This window comes from Mesoplodon densirostris, chromosome 4 (assembly GCF_025265405.1).
Source record: "Mesoplodon densirostris isolate mMesDen1 chromosome 4, mMesDen1 primary haplotype, whole genome shotgun sequence".
Taxonomy (NCBI): domain Eukaryota; kingdom Metazoa; phylum Chordata; class Mammalia; order Artiodactyla; family Ziphiidae; genus Mesoplodon; species Mesoplodon densirostris.
In genome coordinates, this window is record NC_082664.1 from 37,708,381 (window position 1) to 37,723,904 (window position 15,524).

The following is a 15,524-nucleotide window of genomic DNA, read 5'->3' on the forward strand; positions in this document are numbered from 1 at the left end:
CCTACCTCTGTTCCCTGAATATGGAGTATCCCTTTGACTTGCAAAGACTAACAGAATGTGGCAGAAGTGACACTGTGCAACTTCTCATGCTTGGCCTCAAGAGGACTTGCAGTTTCTGTTCTTTCCCTCTTGGAACACTACAGCATAAGAAACCTGGGCTATCCTGCTAGAGTAGCCAGATAGAAGGGAACCAGTGATGGCCCCAGCTAACCACTGAACATGTGTTAGGTCATCTGGACTGACCAACCACGATGGAGCCACCAGATGGCTGCAGCCACATGAGTGACCCCATAAATAATTAGGAAAACAGCCCAGCTAAGGCCAACTGAAATTGAATAATCAGGAGCAAATAAATGTTCATTGGTTTAAGCCACTGTGTTTTTATTTTATATATACGCATATATATAAAACATTTTATGTTATATATAAAACCCCAATTTCTTAAAAAAATTCAGTAAGAAAACAAATAACTTAATTTTTAAAATAAGCAACAAATTTGAATAGATACTTCACCAAAGAAGATATATGAATAGCAAATAAGCACATGAAAAAATGCTCATCATCATTAATCATCACGTAAATGCAAACTGAAACTATGAGATAATACTACATATCTATTAAAACATAAAGTAAAAATAGCTGACAACAGCATGTGCTAGCAAAGATGAGAGCTATAACTCTCAAGCACTGTGGGTGGGAATGCAAAATGGTACAGGTACTCTAGAAAACATTTTGCACAGCTTCTTACATAAAGTTAAAATGCACTTTACATATGACCCAGCAATTCCACTCCTAGGTATTTACCCAAGAGAAATAAAAACTCACTTACACATGAAAACTTAAAGGGCAAATGTCTGTAACAGCTTTGTTCATAATTGCCAAAAAAATGGAAACACTAATAACATCTTTCAACTGGTGAATGCATTTAAAAACAAAAAAGACTGATACATGCCTACTGTGGAATACTGCTCATCATTAAAAAAATTTTTTTTAATAAAATGAACTACCAATACACAAAGTAGCACTGATGAATCACAAGTATATTATGCTAAATGAAAAAAGCCAGACTCAAAAGGCTACCTACTGCATGATTCTATTTATATAACATTCTGGAACAGGAAACAAACTTAGGACAGAAAACAGATCAGTGGACGCCAGGGACAGAAGGTTAGAAGATAATTTAACTACAAAAGGGCACAACAGAATTCTGGGGGGAGAAAGAATTCTTCTATAATTTGATGGTAGTACTGGTTACATGACTATAAGGATTTGCCAAAATTCATAGACATGTATGCTAAAACAAGTGTATTTTACCATACAGAAATTATTCATCAATAAGGCAGAATTAAATATACATACAGATACACATGTACAGACAGAGATGCAGCAACCTCCCATACATCGTACTAAAACGTTTGCATCCCTCAGAGTAATGATTTTCAAATTATTTTCCTAAATTTGTAGTAGTATCAACAAAATTAGCAAACACTGGCTAGAGGGTTGGGTAAATGCTTTTAAAAATTATTGTCCTGAATCTTAAAAATTGTAGTTTCAGGCTTCTGGGTTACTTTCCAATTCGAATCCACATATCATATCTCAAAGAAATGACCTAGTTTTACAGACATCTGAATTAAGCCTTTATAGTCTACCTTCTGAACATACTTTCTTATAAGAAAAAGACACAGAAAAAAGATACAGAAAGGTATGAAATATTACAATAAGGGGAAAAAAGAACACCAATGCCACTAGCGCCTCCACTGCTCTTCCTTTTATGCCAGGGGCTCTAAAATAATAATCTCTTTGAATAAAACACAAATAGCCCTACCAATAAAGTTGATGGAAAGGCCTGAAGAGGTTTTCTTCCCTAATTATTTACATATTTTCCTGAAATCATGTGTGTGTGCGTGTCTGTGTGTGTGTGCATGTCTCTCTCTGTGTGTGTGTGTGTGTGTGTGTGTGGGCTCATTTTCTCCATCTGTACTTTCAGATTGTATTTATGATGTTATAGAATGACATATTAAATGCCTCAGCTCTTAGAAGTTGTCTCTACATTTATAGTAGTTGAGAATTTAATTTTTTGCCAACGTGAAAGACTATAAAGAAAGTGACTTCAAAGATCCAAAGATTATTTTGCAGAAGGAACAACTCATATTAAAGGCAAGCTTTCCTTCATGCAATAGAAGCAAATACTTGGCAGTCAGACAAGCCAAGTGAACTATCAATATTTAAGTTAAAATTAGGAAAAAAGTGAGCAATTTTTTATTAGCCTAAATTGTTAAGAGGCAATATGTTTTCAAGGAGTAAAATTCTCATAACGTAGAACAAGATCTTACTACAAAGCATACTCCAAAATCAACTACTCTTGCTGTTTTCCTACATGAGATGTTTAGTCGAGATTTCTGAATCATTTACGTCTCTCTGGTTTCTATTCAGAGAGGCAAAACCGTTCATCAGACCCCTGGCTTTCCACTCATACTGCCAGGATTCAAAGTAAGCTCCATCATTTGTGAGAAGTGTGACCTAGGGAAAAATTAAATCACTTAATATCCCATTGATTCCTCATCTGTAAAATGGTTATGAAAACAGAACCAGCATCCCATAAGGAAGCTGTGGAATTCAATGAGATAATCCATGCAAAGTCCTTGGCACAGTACCTGGCACTTTACAAACCCTCAATAAATGATAGCTATGATTACTAACCTCCAAATTATCAATCTTTGGTTCCCATAACAATGATGAAGACTCTACTGAAAGACCACTCTCTCCATGATCCTTCCTCTCTGGCTCTCCCCAAAAAGAAAATAAAATGATACACAAATTCAAGAAGTTAGCTGTCCACTTTCTAATTCCTGCGTACTTTGTATTTTGCTGAATGGCACTACTACTCCTACAAATGACAGGCCTGATGTTTCATTCATTGAAACAGTAAAACTCTTAATACCTAGCACAGCCTTCCACAGAACATAAAGAGATCAAAATGATATCATGGTGAAAAAAAGTTATGGAACTAAACAAAAGGAAAGAACTGAGTTCTAAATAAAGAGTTGAAAGGCAGTGAGGGAAGGGAGGCTCCAAGGGTGTATGGCACTGCCAACTACATTCTTTCGTCACAGAAGGCTCCTCGGCCTCCACAAAACAGCTCTCTCCCCTTCTCCTTCTCCAACTACTCTGAAAGTTCTATGCACAACAGAACGTTTCCAGTTTCGACTCCTCGATGTATATTTTTCTCAAAAAGAAATGAATTTGTGCTTTTTTTCTACACTAACTTCCTTTAGAGTCAATTACCACCTCTAGACGACTCTCACCTCTTCATCTTCTCACATCTCCGACCTCTGTTTTGAGAGACAGCAAGCACTACGTATACAGTCACCTTCATATTTAAGTATGAGGAATTAGAAGATACTAGATAATTTCTAAATTCAATAACTTTGAAAACAAATATAGACTATCTATTTAACACTATGTTCACTTGCTTCTGAAAATAAAAGGCTTTGTTTTTCCCAATAGTTGATGACTTCTAACGCATACATGTCACTTTTTTTTTTTTTTTTGCCGCACCACGGCTTGTGGGATCTTAGTTCCCTGACCAGGGATTGAACCCAGGCCCCCGGCAGTGAAAGCACAGGGTCCTAACCACTGGACTGCCAGGGAATTCCCCATGTCACATTTTTAATAGACTGGAAGTAGCAATTATAATAATTCTCTAGATTCCAGATACAGTTGTTTTATTTAAGAATGAACGTTTTCATTTAGTAAGTTATAGTTAGACTAACTCAGCCTCTCAATTATTATGTGTTTGTTATAGTCCATGATGAAAATTTTAATATGTACTACTTTAAATCATACAAAGTTCATATTTATCAAAATTATCAAAATGCTGAAGATAATTTTAAACAAAATATAAGTAAATTAAATGGCATAGTTTTTCTATATTAAAATTCATATGCAAAATAAGATTTGCCATTATAGAGTAACTCTCTATGTTAAATACATAGAGATATCATTAGCACAAAAAGTACCTTACTATTTAAATTTTTGCAAAAATAGCAGTTTACAGAAATCATTAAGAATTTTTTAATAGCTGACTGAAGCCTTGCACCTAAAAACAAAGTACAATATTTCACCATTCTTCCCTCAGTTTTTTAGAACCTACCGGAGAGATTCAGCCATTCGTCTCAAGTCTTCATTTTGCTGTTTTAAGCGTTCAAGCTTTGCCAAAATCTTGGACAGTTCTCGGCTAGAGTGATCAGGGTGGTCATTATCTCGTACCAAGTGACCACCTATATAAAATAGCAAGGTCCCCCAGGCAAAAAGAATGAGCATAATCCAACGCCAGGAACCAGTCCATGGCCGCATTTTCAGAGTTTCAGCTCACTCTCCTGGGCTCCTGGAACTCAAGGAATTGAAAACATCGTCACTCTGTTTCTAGCGAGTGCAAAGGTAATAGCCTTCTGTTCTTTCAACACATGATGCTTCAGACAAATTAGTCTCTCTGGTAGTCCTGTGGTGACTCTTTCCAAGAGATCCTCCTGGTGGTATGAGTAGGAAGCTTTATTGTCCTGTGCTTCATGGACGCTACATGCTGTGGAAAGAATAAGAAATGTATTTAAATTATTTAGGATATGTAAAATGGCATATGCTGAGATTCATGGAGTTAAAAGAACCATATTGGTGTTGACTAGCCAACAAGCTGGCAAATAATGTAATTGCCTAAAGTAAGTAAAAAGCAAAAGCTTTTAGGTCTGCATATTAAATCAAGGCTGTACCAGATACATTAATTAGCTCTAAGCCTGAAAGTCCTCCAAACGCCATCATCACTTTTCCTTCTAACAACACTGTGCAACAGCACATATACAGAGATTAAAAGATTGTATCTTTGAAAAACCACTCAAAACCAAACAAAATGTACTCAACTACATATTCTGGGCTAATGTTTCCATTATCTCAAACTGAAACATGTTCTCTGCATGAGTGAATTCATTCTTACAAAATCTCAACTCCACCCCCCTCCATCTCACTGCTCAGCTGCCATTACACCACTTAACTCTGCAGGTGACAGGCATATTGTCACTTTTAGGAAAAGTTCTAAAAGTGGCATGTATATTAGCCAAGCAAAGGCTATCACAGCCATTAAGCAGCTGGCAACCACTCCAAACATCACAAGCAAAGGTTCATATGGATTATGGTAGATTATTCCTTTCTCAAATTTATTTAAAAATACCAACAATTGCAATACAAGTCTAATACCAGTTAAATCTTAGTTATGGAGCATCTTAAACTACAAAATGGATATGCTTTCTCAGGCTTGGTTATTGGTTTCATTTGTCACTTCTCCATCATTAGGCTTAGAATTTCCTTTGAAAACAAAACAATTTTCTCACCAAGGAGAAAATTTGTAGGCAAAGATATAACTTTAATACCATTTGATAATTCTAGAGCTAGATAAGAAAAGTCTTATCTCCAGGCATAGAGTTCCTTATAAAAGAGAAGGAAAGAAATAGTTTCTATATACAAAACTGAATGTGATGGGTACTTAACCACTAATAAAACAGTTATGAAAGACTAGATAGAAAGGTTGGAGAAGAAGTTTCAAAAATTAGAGCACAGGACTACTATTATCCTCCTTTTGAACCTCAAATTTCAAATGCTTTTAAATGGCCAAGTATTCAAAGAAAAGAAAATCTCTTCAAAGGAGTGACCCAGAAACATTCTACTTCCTTCCCATTTATTCCTACACTATTTTCCTCATTGTTTCTGGTTTACACTGACTAAACAAATGAAAAAAATTGTACTCACTGAGAATGTTAGAAAGCCAAATAAAGTAATAATCCAAAGAAAACTTGGTGTTTTGTCTTTTGTTTTAATATCTATTCTTAAGTCTAATGAGAACATTCTTTTTATTGACTCCACTGTTCATTCTGTCTCTTTCTCAAAATCTTTTCTCAAAACCCTATTCCTCTAATTTCATGTAACCCCATCTATTCACTAAACATAAGAATAATTAAAGTCTATTCAACATCTCAGGTATTCAACATCTCACAAGATCCAGTTGTGTGAGGTCTACTTTTTATATTATATAGAAAAAATGCAAACATTCTGGGATTCTTGGTTAAAAAACAAATTAAAAAATCCATTCTGATGGTCTAAGGGATGGATTTAGTTCAGTAAGTCAACAAAAGAAGTATTAACATTTGAGTTAATAATACTGTTTGTGACAACACATGCAACCCTGTAAAACGTTGTCATACCATATGCTGAACCTATAATGTATCCTAGTTGATTCTAAGCTACACCAGTAAGATATTAGAAATGTTTAATCTTTCCCTTCATAGAAAAAGTTAACTTAGACAAGTGTGAAAAAAAAAGACAAGTGTGATAAACAAAAGTACAGAGAGTTTTCTAAACAAAAATCATTTCAATAACAAATAAGAAAAAGTTGTTCTGTAACATTTTACTTAGAATTATAACAAAGAAATTATCATTAATATTCAAAGCCAGCAAAAGTATAATATAATTTGAACAGAAACAAGTTTAGAGAAACATAAATTTTGTTATACCAAGTGCTTTGGGTTTTTATAAGCCACCATCAAAAGTATCCAAGATATTAAATTACTATATTTTGCAGCAATATTGATAATGCATGAGTTATAAAGCAAGAAATTATTGTAGGAGCAAAACATGGTCATTTTCTTAATTAATAGCATCATTTTAACTCTGTTTTTAGAGAGAATATTTCCCTAAATTTTGTTGTTCTTAAAACAATATTTTTAAAGGGATCAACGAAAATAAGCCAAGCTGAAAACCAAGTAGTTTTCTATGTAATTTTCCTTAGCATGGTTTAAAAGAGCAGGTATAGAATTTCTTCCTTATCCATAATGAATGCCTGCTTACTTACTTACTTACCTATTATGTTTACTGTTTATTTTTGAACCATGCCTGCTAAAATGTAAACTTCATGATTTTTGGCCATTTTGTTCACTGACGTATCCAAAGTACTTAGAGCAGTATTTACAACTTAGTAATAAATATTTTTTAATAAATAAGTGAATGAGTTGAGTGAAGGATGTCATAATGGCATATGACATGACACAGAATCTGAGAACTTATCAGCTTCAACTGCATTTTATGCCCCACTTAAGAAAGCAAATACAAATGCAGAATGTGAGACAGTGCTATTATAAGGAAAATAAAATCATTCAAAACTTTAGGATTTATTATTATCAACATATATTTTATAAGACAGCCTCAAATTATTAAAATAAACTGGTCTAAAAGGCCAATAAGATCAGCAATCTTATGGTTACCCTTCAGCCATGAGAAAATAATTCTCTATGTCGTATTTTCCTCATCTAGAAGATTCACTTTGCAAAAACAATGGGATAACTGAAGGAAGTACATACAGCCTGTGATATGAAAGCCACTCAATTTATTTCTGAATGAATTTATTAGTGAAAGTACTTCAAATTTATTAGTAAAAATATTTCAACATTAACTACATGAGCTAATTTCTGACTAAAATTTATATAGTAGTATTTGCTAAGATTTCTTCTGAGTAGGTTGTTTTCTTTTCAAGTATTTACAAATTCATTCCTGTTTGAGATTCACATACTACCCTTCATCTGCAGAACAGTAAATGGATTGAAATGTGTCAGGTTTCCTTCTGCAAATTTATTTAATTAGCAATACCACTTTTTTAAAGTAATAGGTATTTAAATGATTCATTTCTTTTGGTATTTACAGAGACTCTGGGTTATATTGTTTAATGTCTCTGAAACAAAAAAAATATGTAAAAAAATATGTAATTTTTCAAAGTAATTTCTTGAATCTGGAATCTAAAGTACATCATCAGTAAGATCAGGAGCTTTAATGGAGTTATTATGAGGCTTACATGAATAAAGCATTTATAAGGCTTGGCACATAAGAGGTGCCCAATAAAAGGTAATTATATTTTAATGCTGACAAAATATGCAGATTAAAAATATGGGTGCTAGAATCAGCAAAGTCTGAACTAGAGCCTTGGTTCTGCTATATCATAGTTAGGTAACCTCACTGAGCTTCAATTTCCTTATATGTAAAATGGATATATTACATACTACCTCTCCCACCAAATACTGGGAGAGGCTTAAATAAAATAATCTGTGGGAAGCACTTAGCACACCAGTGGCAAACTGTTATTATGTCATACATATTAATACTGTAACATTATTTTAAGACACAATTATAATATTTTATATAATTTATATACCATATGTTATTATAGGCAGTTTCTAAAATGGCTGTCAATGATCCCTGTGTCCCATATTCGTGCTGTTATGTAATCTCCTCCTCCAAGTGTGGGCTGGACCTAGTGACTTACTTATATACAACAGAAGACAGCGAAAATGATAGGATTTCACTTCTGAGATAAGGTTACAAGAGATATAAGCTACCACACTGTGAGCTGCCCTATGAAGAGGCCCATGTGGAAAGGAACTGATTCCTGCCAACAACCATGTGAGTGAACTTGGAAATGGATCCTCCATCAGTCAAGCCTGGACCACGCCACTGTACCTTGGTTCACATTTTAATTTCAGGTTTTTGAAAGACCCTGAGCCAGAAGACCCAGCTAAGCCACGGCCCAATTCCAGACCAACAGATAATAAATGTTTTTTAAGCTACTTAGTCTTAGGGTAATTTGTTATGCAGCAATAGATAATACACATGTCTAGTTCCCTACTAGGCTGAGTACCTGGTCTTCAATTCATGTATTATTCTGTCTGTCCCCAGCAAGCTGTACAAAGTCTGGGGCACAGAGTAGGCATCCAAGATGCAGGACAGAAATGAATCTTAATTACAGTTTCTTAATATCCTGCTAATATCTCTTACAAATACTATAAAAACTAAACTCAATTTATAGCAAATAAGAGATTTGGTAAAAGTATAATTATTAGTTATATATTATACCAAAAGTCTGAAAGCATTTCTATTAATGTTTACTAAACAGACTTCTACTTCTAACCATGAAAGAATAACTGGTATTAGATTTGTCCTCACATATAAACTAGAAAAGTCACATATTCTTTGTTTTTTTTCTTGTTTCTTGTTTCTTTACGACCCTTTAAAAATGTAAAATCCATTCTTAGCTCAAGGGCTGTAGCCCAGATCTGCTCATGAGACCAGTCTAATGACTCCAGTCACAGAATAAAGGCCATGCTAACAAGATCCATAACAAAACTTAAAAACAAGCTACAAAAACAAGCTAAAGGTGATCCAAAAGTAAATTAATGCTTATCAAAATAAACTCAACATTCTTTAAAGAAAGACAATAACATACAGATACTCAACAATATAAAGTTCACACTGTCCAGCAACTAATCAAAACTTACAAAGAACATGGAAAGAGATCATCCGGTGATGCAGGCATCCAAAAACCTGCTAAAGGCTAAGGGTGGACGAGAATACACTCCACTCCAAGCCCCAAACCAAGAATAAGGCAGCAGTAGTCCACTACCTCAGGAGTTTTAAGTCTCTGCAAAAACAAGACAGACAAAATTTCTGCCCTCAAGAGGTAATATTCTAGTGGATTCTAATCACAAAGGGAAGTCACTAAAACAAGCCCCAGAAAAGCCTCTTCTTGCAACAACTAACATTCTGAGTAATTCAGTAGAAATCAAATATAAACTATATCACCTAATTACTTTCTTAGAAATAGTGTAATCATTCTATTAGAAGCAACAACCATGACAACAAAATGCAGTACCATTTACAACACTATCAAACTGACTTTTCTTATACCTAACATATAAGAAAATGACCAATAGCTACTTCTTTTAGCATCTGACTATGCGAAAATGATATTTCCAAGAATCACATTCAAGTGGCTTCACTTTAATGATAAGGCCAAAAGATGGAATCTGTGACAACGTGCTACAGAATCAAATGACTAAGAGCCTGACCTGTTCTGCTGTGAACCATGTTCATTAGAAGATTGTCCTCTAAACTTAAAACTAATTCAGTACTTATTTAAGTAATATAAATATGTATACCCTATGCAAAGGGAAATATAGCATTATATGTCAAATATTTGCATAAACATTCCCTTTGATGAGAAACTCAACTAGCAGGAATTTATGCATTTTAACACATGAACAAAACATATCACAAGGGTATTCATTACAACGCTGTTTGCAATAGTTCCAAACTGGAAAAAACATAATTGCCCATCAATAGAAACATGGTTGAAGAAATTATGAATTACTTTTCCAGAAATATGTATTTTTTAACTATGATGCCAACAAGTAGGAAAATGTGGCCCATAACTAAGAAGAAAATCAGTCAATTTAAAACAGACCCAGAAGACAGAGATGATGATAATAGCAGATAAGGACACTAAAACAATTACTACAAATATGTGTTAGGATTTAAGTGTTTAAAAATGAATACATTGATTAAAAGAAATAAAAACTAACAAAAAGGTAACATCTATAATTTTTTAAAAATCTAAAAATTAAAAAATTCTCTGGGGCCTCCCTGGTGGCGCAGTGGTTAAGAGTCCGCCTGCCGATGCAGGGGATACGGGTTCGTGCCCCGGTCTGGGAGGACCCCATATGCCGCGGAGCGGCTGGGCCCGTGAGCCATGGCTGCTGGGCCTTCGCATCCGGAGCCTGTGCTCCGCAACGGGAGAGGCCACAACAGTGAGAGGCCCACATACTGCAAAAAGAAAAAAAAAAAATTCTCTGGAAATGATTAATAGCAAATTAGACACTGCAGAGGAAAAGTTAGGTGAATTTGAAGACAAATAGAAAATATCCTGATCACAAGAAAAAAATTACAACTATATATGGTGACATGTTAACTAGATTTATTATAGTGATAATTTAACTATATATATATATATATATATATATATATATATATCAAATCACTGTGTTTTACACCTGAAACTAATATATGTCAACTTAGAAAAATTACCCAAAAAGAAAATTATCCAGGAAGAAAAAAATCTGAAGGAGGTTGATAAAAAAGTAAATTTTTAAAGCAACCACTGTTTACAGCACTTCAGATATTACAGTGTTCGACAGCTTTCAGCACAGTCACAGCACATTACAGTAAGTATCATCGTGAACTAAAAACTGTTCAGGAGCTAAAACTCTAATAAAAGTCACCCATCAACATTAGCAAGAAAACAATTTACATTAATCAGCTTTGGAAATGTACCGGCATTCCCCATTTTAGCATTCAGCTTGAAAAAGGACTTCTCAGAACAAAACCTGTCTCAAACCTGAAGTAATGTACATTGAAAACTAGCTTAGTCACGGGCATATAAAGAATTTCCAAAGTATTTTAAAATACAAATAAAACCATAATTTGGAGGAGAAGATTAGTCACGGTGGGGTGGGGGAGAATACATAGGTGTTAAAAAGAGTTTCAGGGGGCTTCTTATTGGAAAAAAATACAAGCAAGTGGGCAATGGAATAACATCTTTAAAAGTGCTGAAATAAAAAAACACGGCAAAACTACACTTTGTTATCCATTGAAAATACCTTCAAAAACAAGAGCAGGTTTCTGTAAGCTTTCATTTAACTTGGGTAAATACCTAGGATTGGGATTGCTGGGTCATATGGAAAACATACACTTATAATAAGGAAAGGTCAAACAGTATTCCAAAGAAGCTGCATCATCCTGAATTGTTACCAGGAACAAATGAGTGTTCCTGTTGCTCTACAATTTCTCCAGCATTTGGTATCTTCAATTTTTTTTAAAGCAATTCTGATAGTTGTGTAGTGGTTCAATCTGGTTTCCATTTGCACTCAATTTCTCTAATAACAAATGACATTAAGCATGTGATCATCTATTCATGTGCTTATCTGCCAACCATACAGTTTCTCTGGTGAAATGTCTATTGAGATGTTTTGTCCATTTCTATATTACATTGTTTACTTTTGAGATTTAAGAGTTCTTTATATATTCTTGATACATGTCTATAATCAGATGTGTGACTTTTCAAATATTTTTTCCCACTCTGTGACTTGCCTTTGCATTCTCTTAACAGTGTCTTGCATACAGCAAAAAAAAAAATTAATTTTTTGACAGAATATAAAAAAATTATAATGTTTTTTAATAGATTTGGGTTTTTTTAATAGTGGTTTGAGTATTATATCTAAAAATTCAATGTCAATCCAAGGTCACATATATTTTCTCCTACATTTGCCTTAAGAAGTTTTAGTTTTAGGTTTCAAAGTTAAAAATACACTTGCCCAGGATTCCCGCTCCTACCTAGGTATCATGTCAAGAAAAATGAAAGCTCATGTTCCCACAAAAACTGATACACAAATGTTTATAGCAGCTTTATATATAGACAAAAATTGGAGGAAAAATCAACATGGTCTTCAACAGGTGAATGAGAACATTCATTTATCAAAACAAATGATCATGTATCAAAAACAAAGGACTACTACTCAGCAATAAAAAGGAACAAACTATTGGCCCACTCAACAAAATAGGTGAACCTTATAAAGAGCCCAGAGATAAATCCACACACATATGGTCACCTTATCTTTGAGAAAAGAGGCAAGAATATACAATGGAGAAAAGATAGCCTCTTCAATAAGTGGTGCTGGGACAGCTACATGTAAAAGAATGAAATTAGAACACTCCCTAACACCATAAACAAAAATAAACTCAAAATGAATTAAAGACCTAAATATAAGGCCAGACACTATAAAACTCTTAGAGGAAAACATAAGCAGAACACTCTATGACATAAATCACAGCAAGATACTTTTTGACCCACCTCCTAGAGTAACGCAATTAAAAACAAAAATAAACAAATGGGATCTAATGAAACTTAAAAGCTTTTGCACGGCAAAGGAAACCATAAACAAGACGAAAAGACAACCCTCAGAATGGGAGAAAATATTTGCAAATGAAGCAACTGACAAAGGATTAAACTCCAAAATATACAAGCAGCTCATGCAGCTCAATATCAAAAAAACAAACAACTCAATCCAAAAATGGGCAGAAGACCTAAATAGACATTTCTCCAAAGAAGATATACAGATTGCCAACAAACACATGAAAGGATGCTCAACATCACTAATTATTAGAGAAATGCAAATCAAAACTACAATGAGGTATCACCCCACACTGGTTAGAATGGCCATCATCAAAAACTCCACAAACAATAAATGCTAGAGAGGGTGTGGAGAAAAGGGAACTCTCTTGCACTGTTGGTGGGAATGCAAATTGATAGAGCCACTATGGAGAATAGTATGGAGATTCCTTAAAAACTAAAAATAGAACTACCATATGACCCAGCAATCCCACTACTGGGCATGTACCCTGAGAAAACCATAATTCAAAAAGAATCATGTGGGCTTCCCTGGTGGCACAGTGGTTGAGAGTCCAGTTCATGCCCCGGTCCGGGAAGATCGCACATGCCGTGGAGCGGCTGGGCTCATGAGTCATGGCCGCTGAGCCTGTGCATCCGGAGCCTGTGCTCCGCAACGGGAGAGGCCACAACAGTGAGAGGCCCGCATACCACAAAAAAAAAAAAAAAAAAAAGAGAATCATGTACCACAATGTTCACTGCAGCTCTACTTACAATAGCCAGGACATGGAAGCAACCTAAGTGTCCATGGACAGATGAATGGATAAAGAAGATGTGGCACATATATACAATGAAATATTACTCAGCCATAAAAAGAAACGAAATTGAGTTATTTGTAGTGTGGTGGATGGGCCTAGAGACTGTCAAACAGAGTGAAGTGAGTCAGAAAGAGGAAAAAAAAATACCATGTGCTAACATATATATATGGAAACTAAAAAAAAAAAGGTTCTGAAGAACCTAGTGGCAGGACAGCAATAAAGACGCAGACGCAGAGAATGGACTTGAGGACACGGGGAGGGGAAGGGCAAGCTGGGATGAAGTGAGAGAGTGGCAAGGACATACATACACTACCAAATGCAAAACAGATAGCTAGTGAGAAGCAGCCACATAGCACAGGGAGATCAGCTTGGTGCTTTGTGTCCACCTAGAGGGGTGGGATAGGGAGGATGGGAGGGAGATATAAGAGGGCGGAGATATGGGGATACATGTATATGTATAACTGATTCACTCTGTTATAAAGCAGAAGCCAACACACCATTGTAAAGCAATTATACTCCAATAAAGATGTTAAAAAAATAAATAAATAAAATAAAAGTAAAAATAGAACTACCACATGACCCCACAATCCCACTACTTGGAATCTACCCTGAGAAAACCATAAGTCAAAAAGAGTCATGCACCACAATGTTCACTGAAGCACTATTTACAATAGGCAGGACATGGAAGCAACCTAGGTGTCCATCGACAGATGAATGGATAAAGAAGATGTGGCACATATATACAACAGAATATTACTCAGCCATAAAAAGAAATGAAATTGAGGTATTTGTAGTGAGGTGGATGGACCTAGAGACTGTCACACAGTGTGAAGTAAGTCAGAAAGAGAAAAACAAATACCATATGCTAACACTTATATATGGAATCTAAAAAAAAAATTTTTTTTTTTTCTGAAGAACCTAGGAGCAGGACAGGAATAAAGATGCAGATGTAAAGAATGGACATGAGGACACGGGGAGGGGGAAGGGTAAGCTGAGACAAAGTCAGAGAGTGGCACTGACATATATATACTACCAAATGTAAAATAGATAGCTAGTGGGAAGCAGTCGCATAGCACAGGGAGATCAGCTTGGTACTTTGTGACCACCCAGAGGGGTAGGATAGGGAGAGTGGGAGGGAGATGCAAGAGGGAAGGGATATGGGGATATATGTAAACGTATAGCTGATTCACTTTGTTATACAGCAGAAACTAACACAACATTGTAAAGCAATTATACTCCAATGAAGATGTTAAAAAAAAAAAGGGTGAATCTTAAATGCATTTTGCTAGGTGAAGAAAGCTAGAATCAAAAGATATATATTGTGTAATTCATTTATCTAACATTATGGCAAAAGGAAAACTACAGGGTGAAAAAATAGATCAGCAGTTGCCAAGGACTGAAGCTGCAAGGAAGGGCTGATTAACCAAGGGGCTCCAGGGAAAATTTTTACACTGATGAAACAACTCTAAATGGTACTGAAGAAGGGCACATTATCTCTGTGGTATTCAATCCACAAACCCATAATTCCAGTCTAAAAATTAGAAAAATATCAAAAAATCCCAAACTGAGGGTCATCCAACAAAATACCTGACCCAAATATACTCTTCAAAACTATCAAGGTCATAAAAAACATGAAACAACGAAGAAACTGTTACAGATTAGAGAAGACTAAGGAGACATGGTATCTAGGATTAGATCTTGGAAGAGAAAAGGGACACTGTGGAGAAACTGGTGAAATCCAAATACAGTGTGTAGTTTAGTAAATAATATTGCACCCTGTTAATTTATTACTTTTGACAAATGTACCAGGCTATGTAAGATGTTAACATTAGGAGAACCTGGGCAAAAAGTATATGAAAACTCTCTGTACTTTCTTTGCAAAGTTTCTGTAATTCTAA

At 35.0% G+C, this 15,524-nt stretch overlaps 1 protein-coding gene across 10 annotated transcripts in view; it reads right to left on the reverse strand.

The window, feature by feature from the left end:
• The window catches only part of FUT8 (fucosyltransferase 8), a 339,974-nt gene that overhangs the window by 158,365 nt on the left and 166,085 nt on the right, over positions 1-15,524 (reverse strand). For all 10 annotated transcript variants that reach the window (XM_060095987.1, XM_060095982.1, XM_060095985.1 and 7 more), the window contains one exon: positions 4,154-4,582. In XM_060095987.1, the coding sequence (XP_059951970.1) occupies positions 4,154-4,356 (203 nt within the window). In that variant the 5' untranslated portion in view covers positions 4,357-4,582. The remainder of the gene's footprint in view (positions 1-4,153; positions 4,583-15,524) is intronic.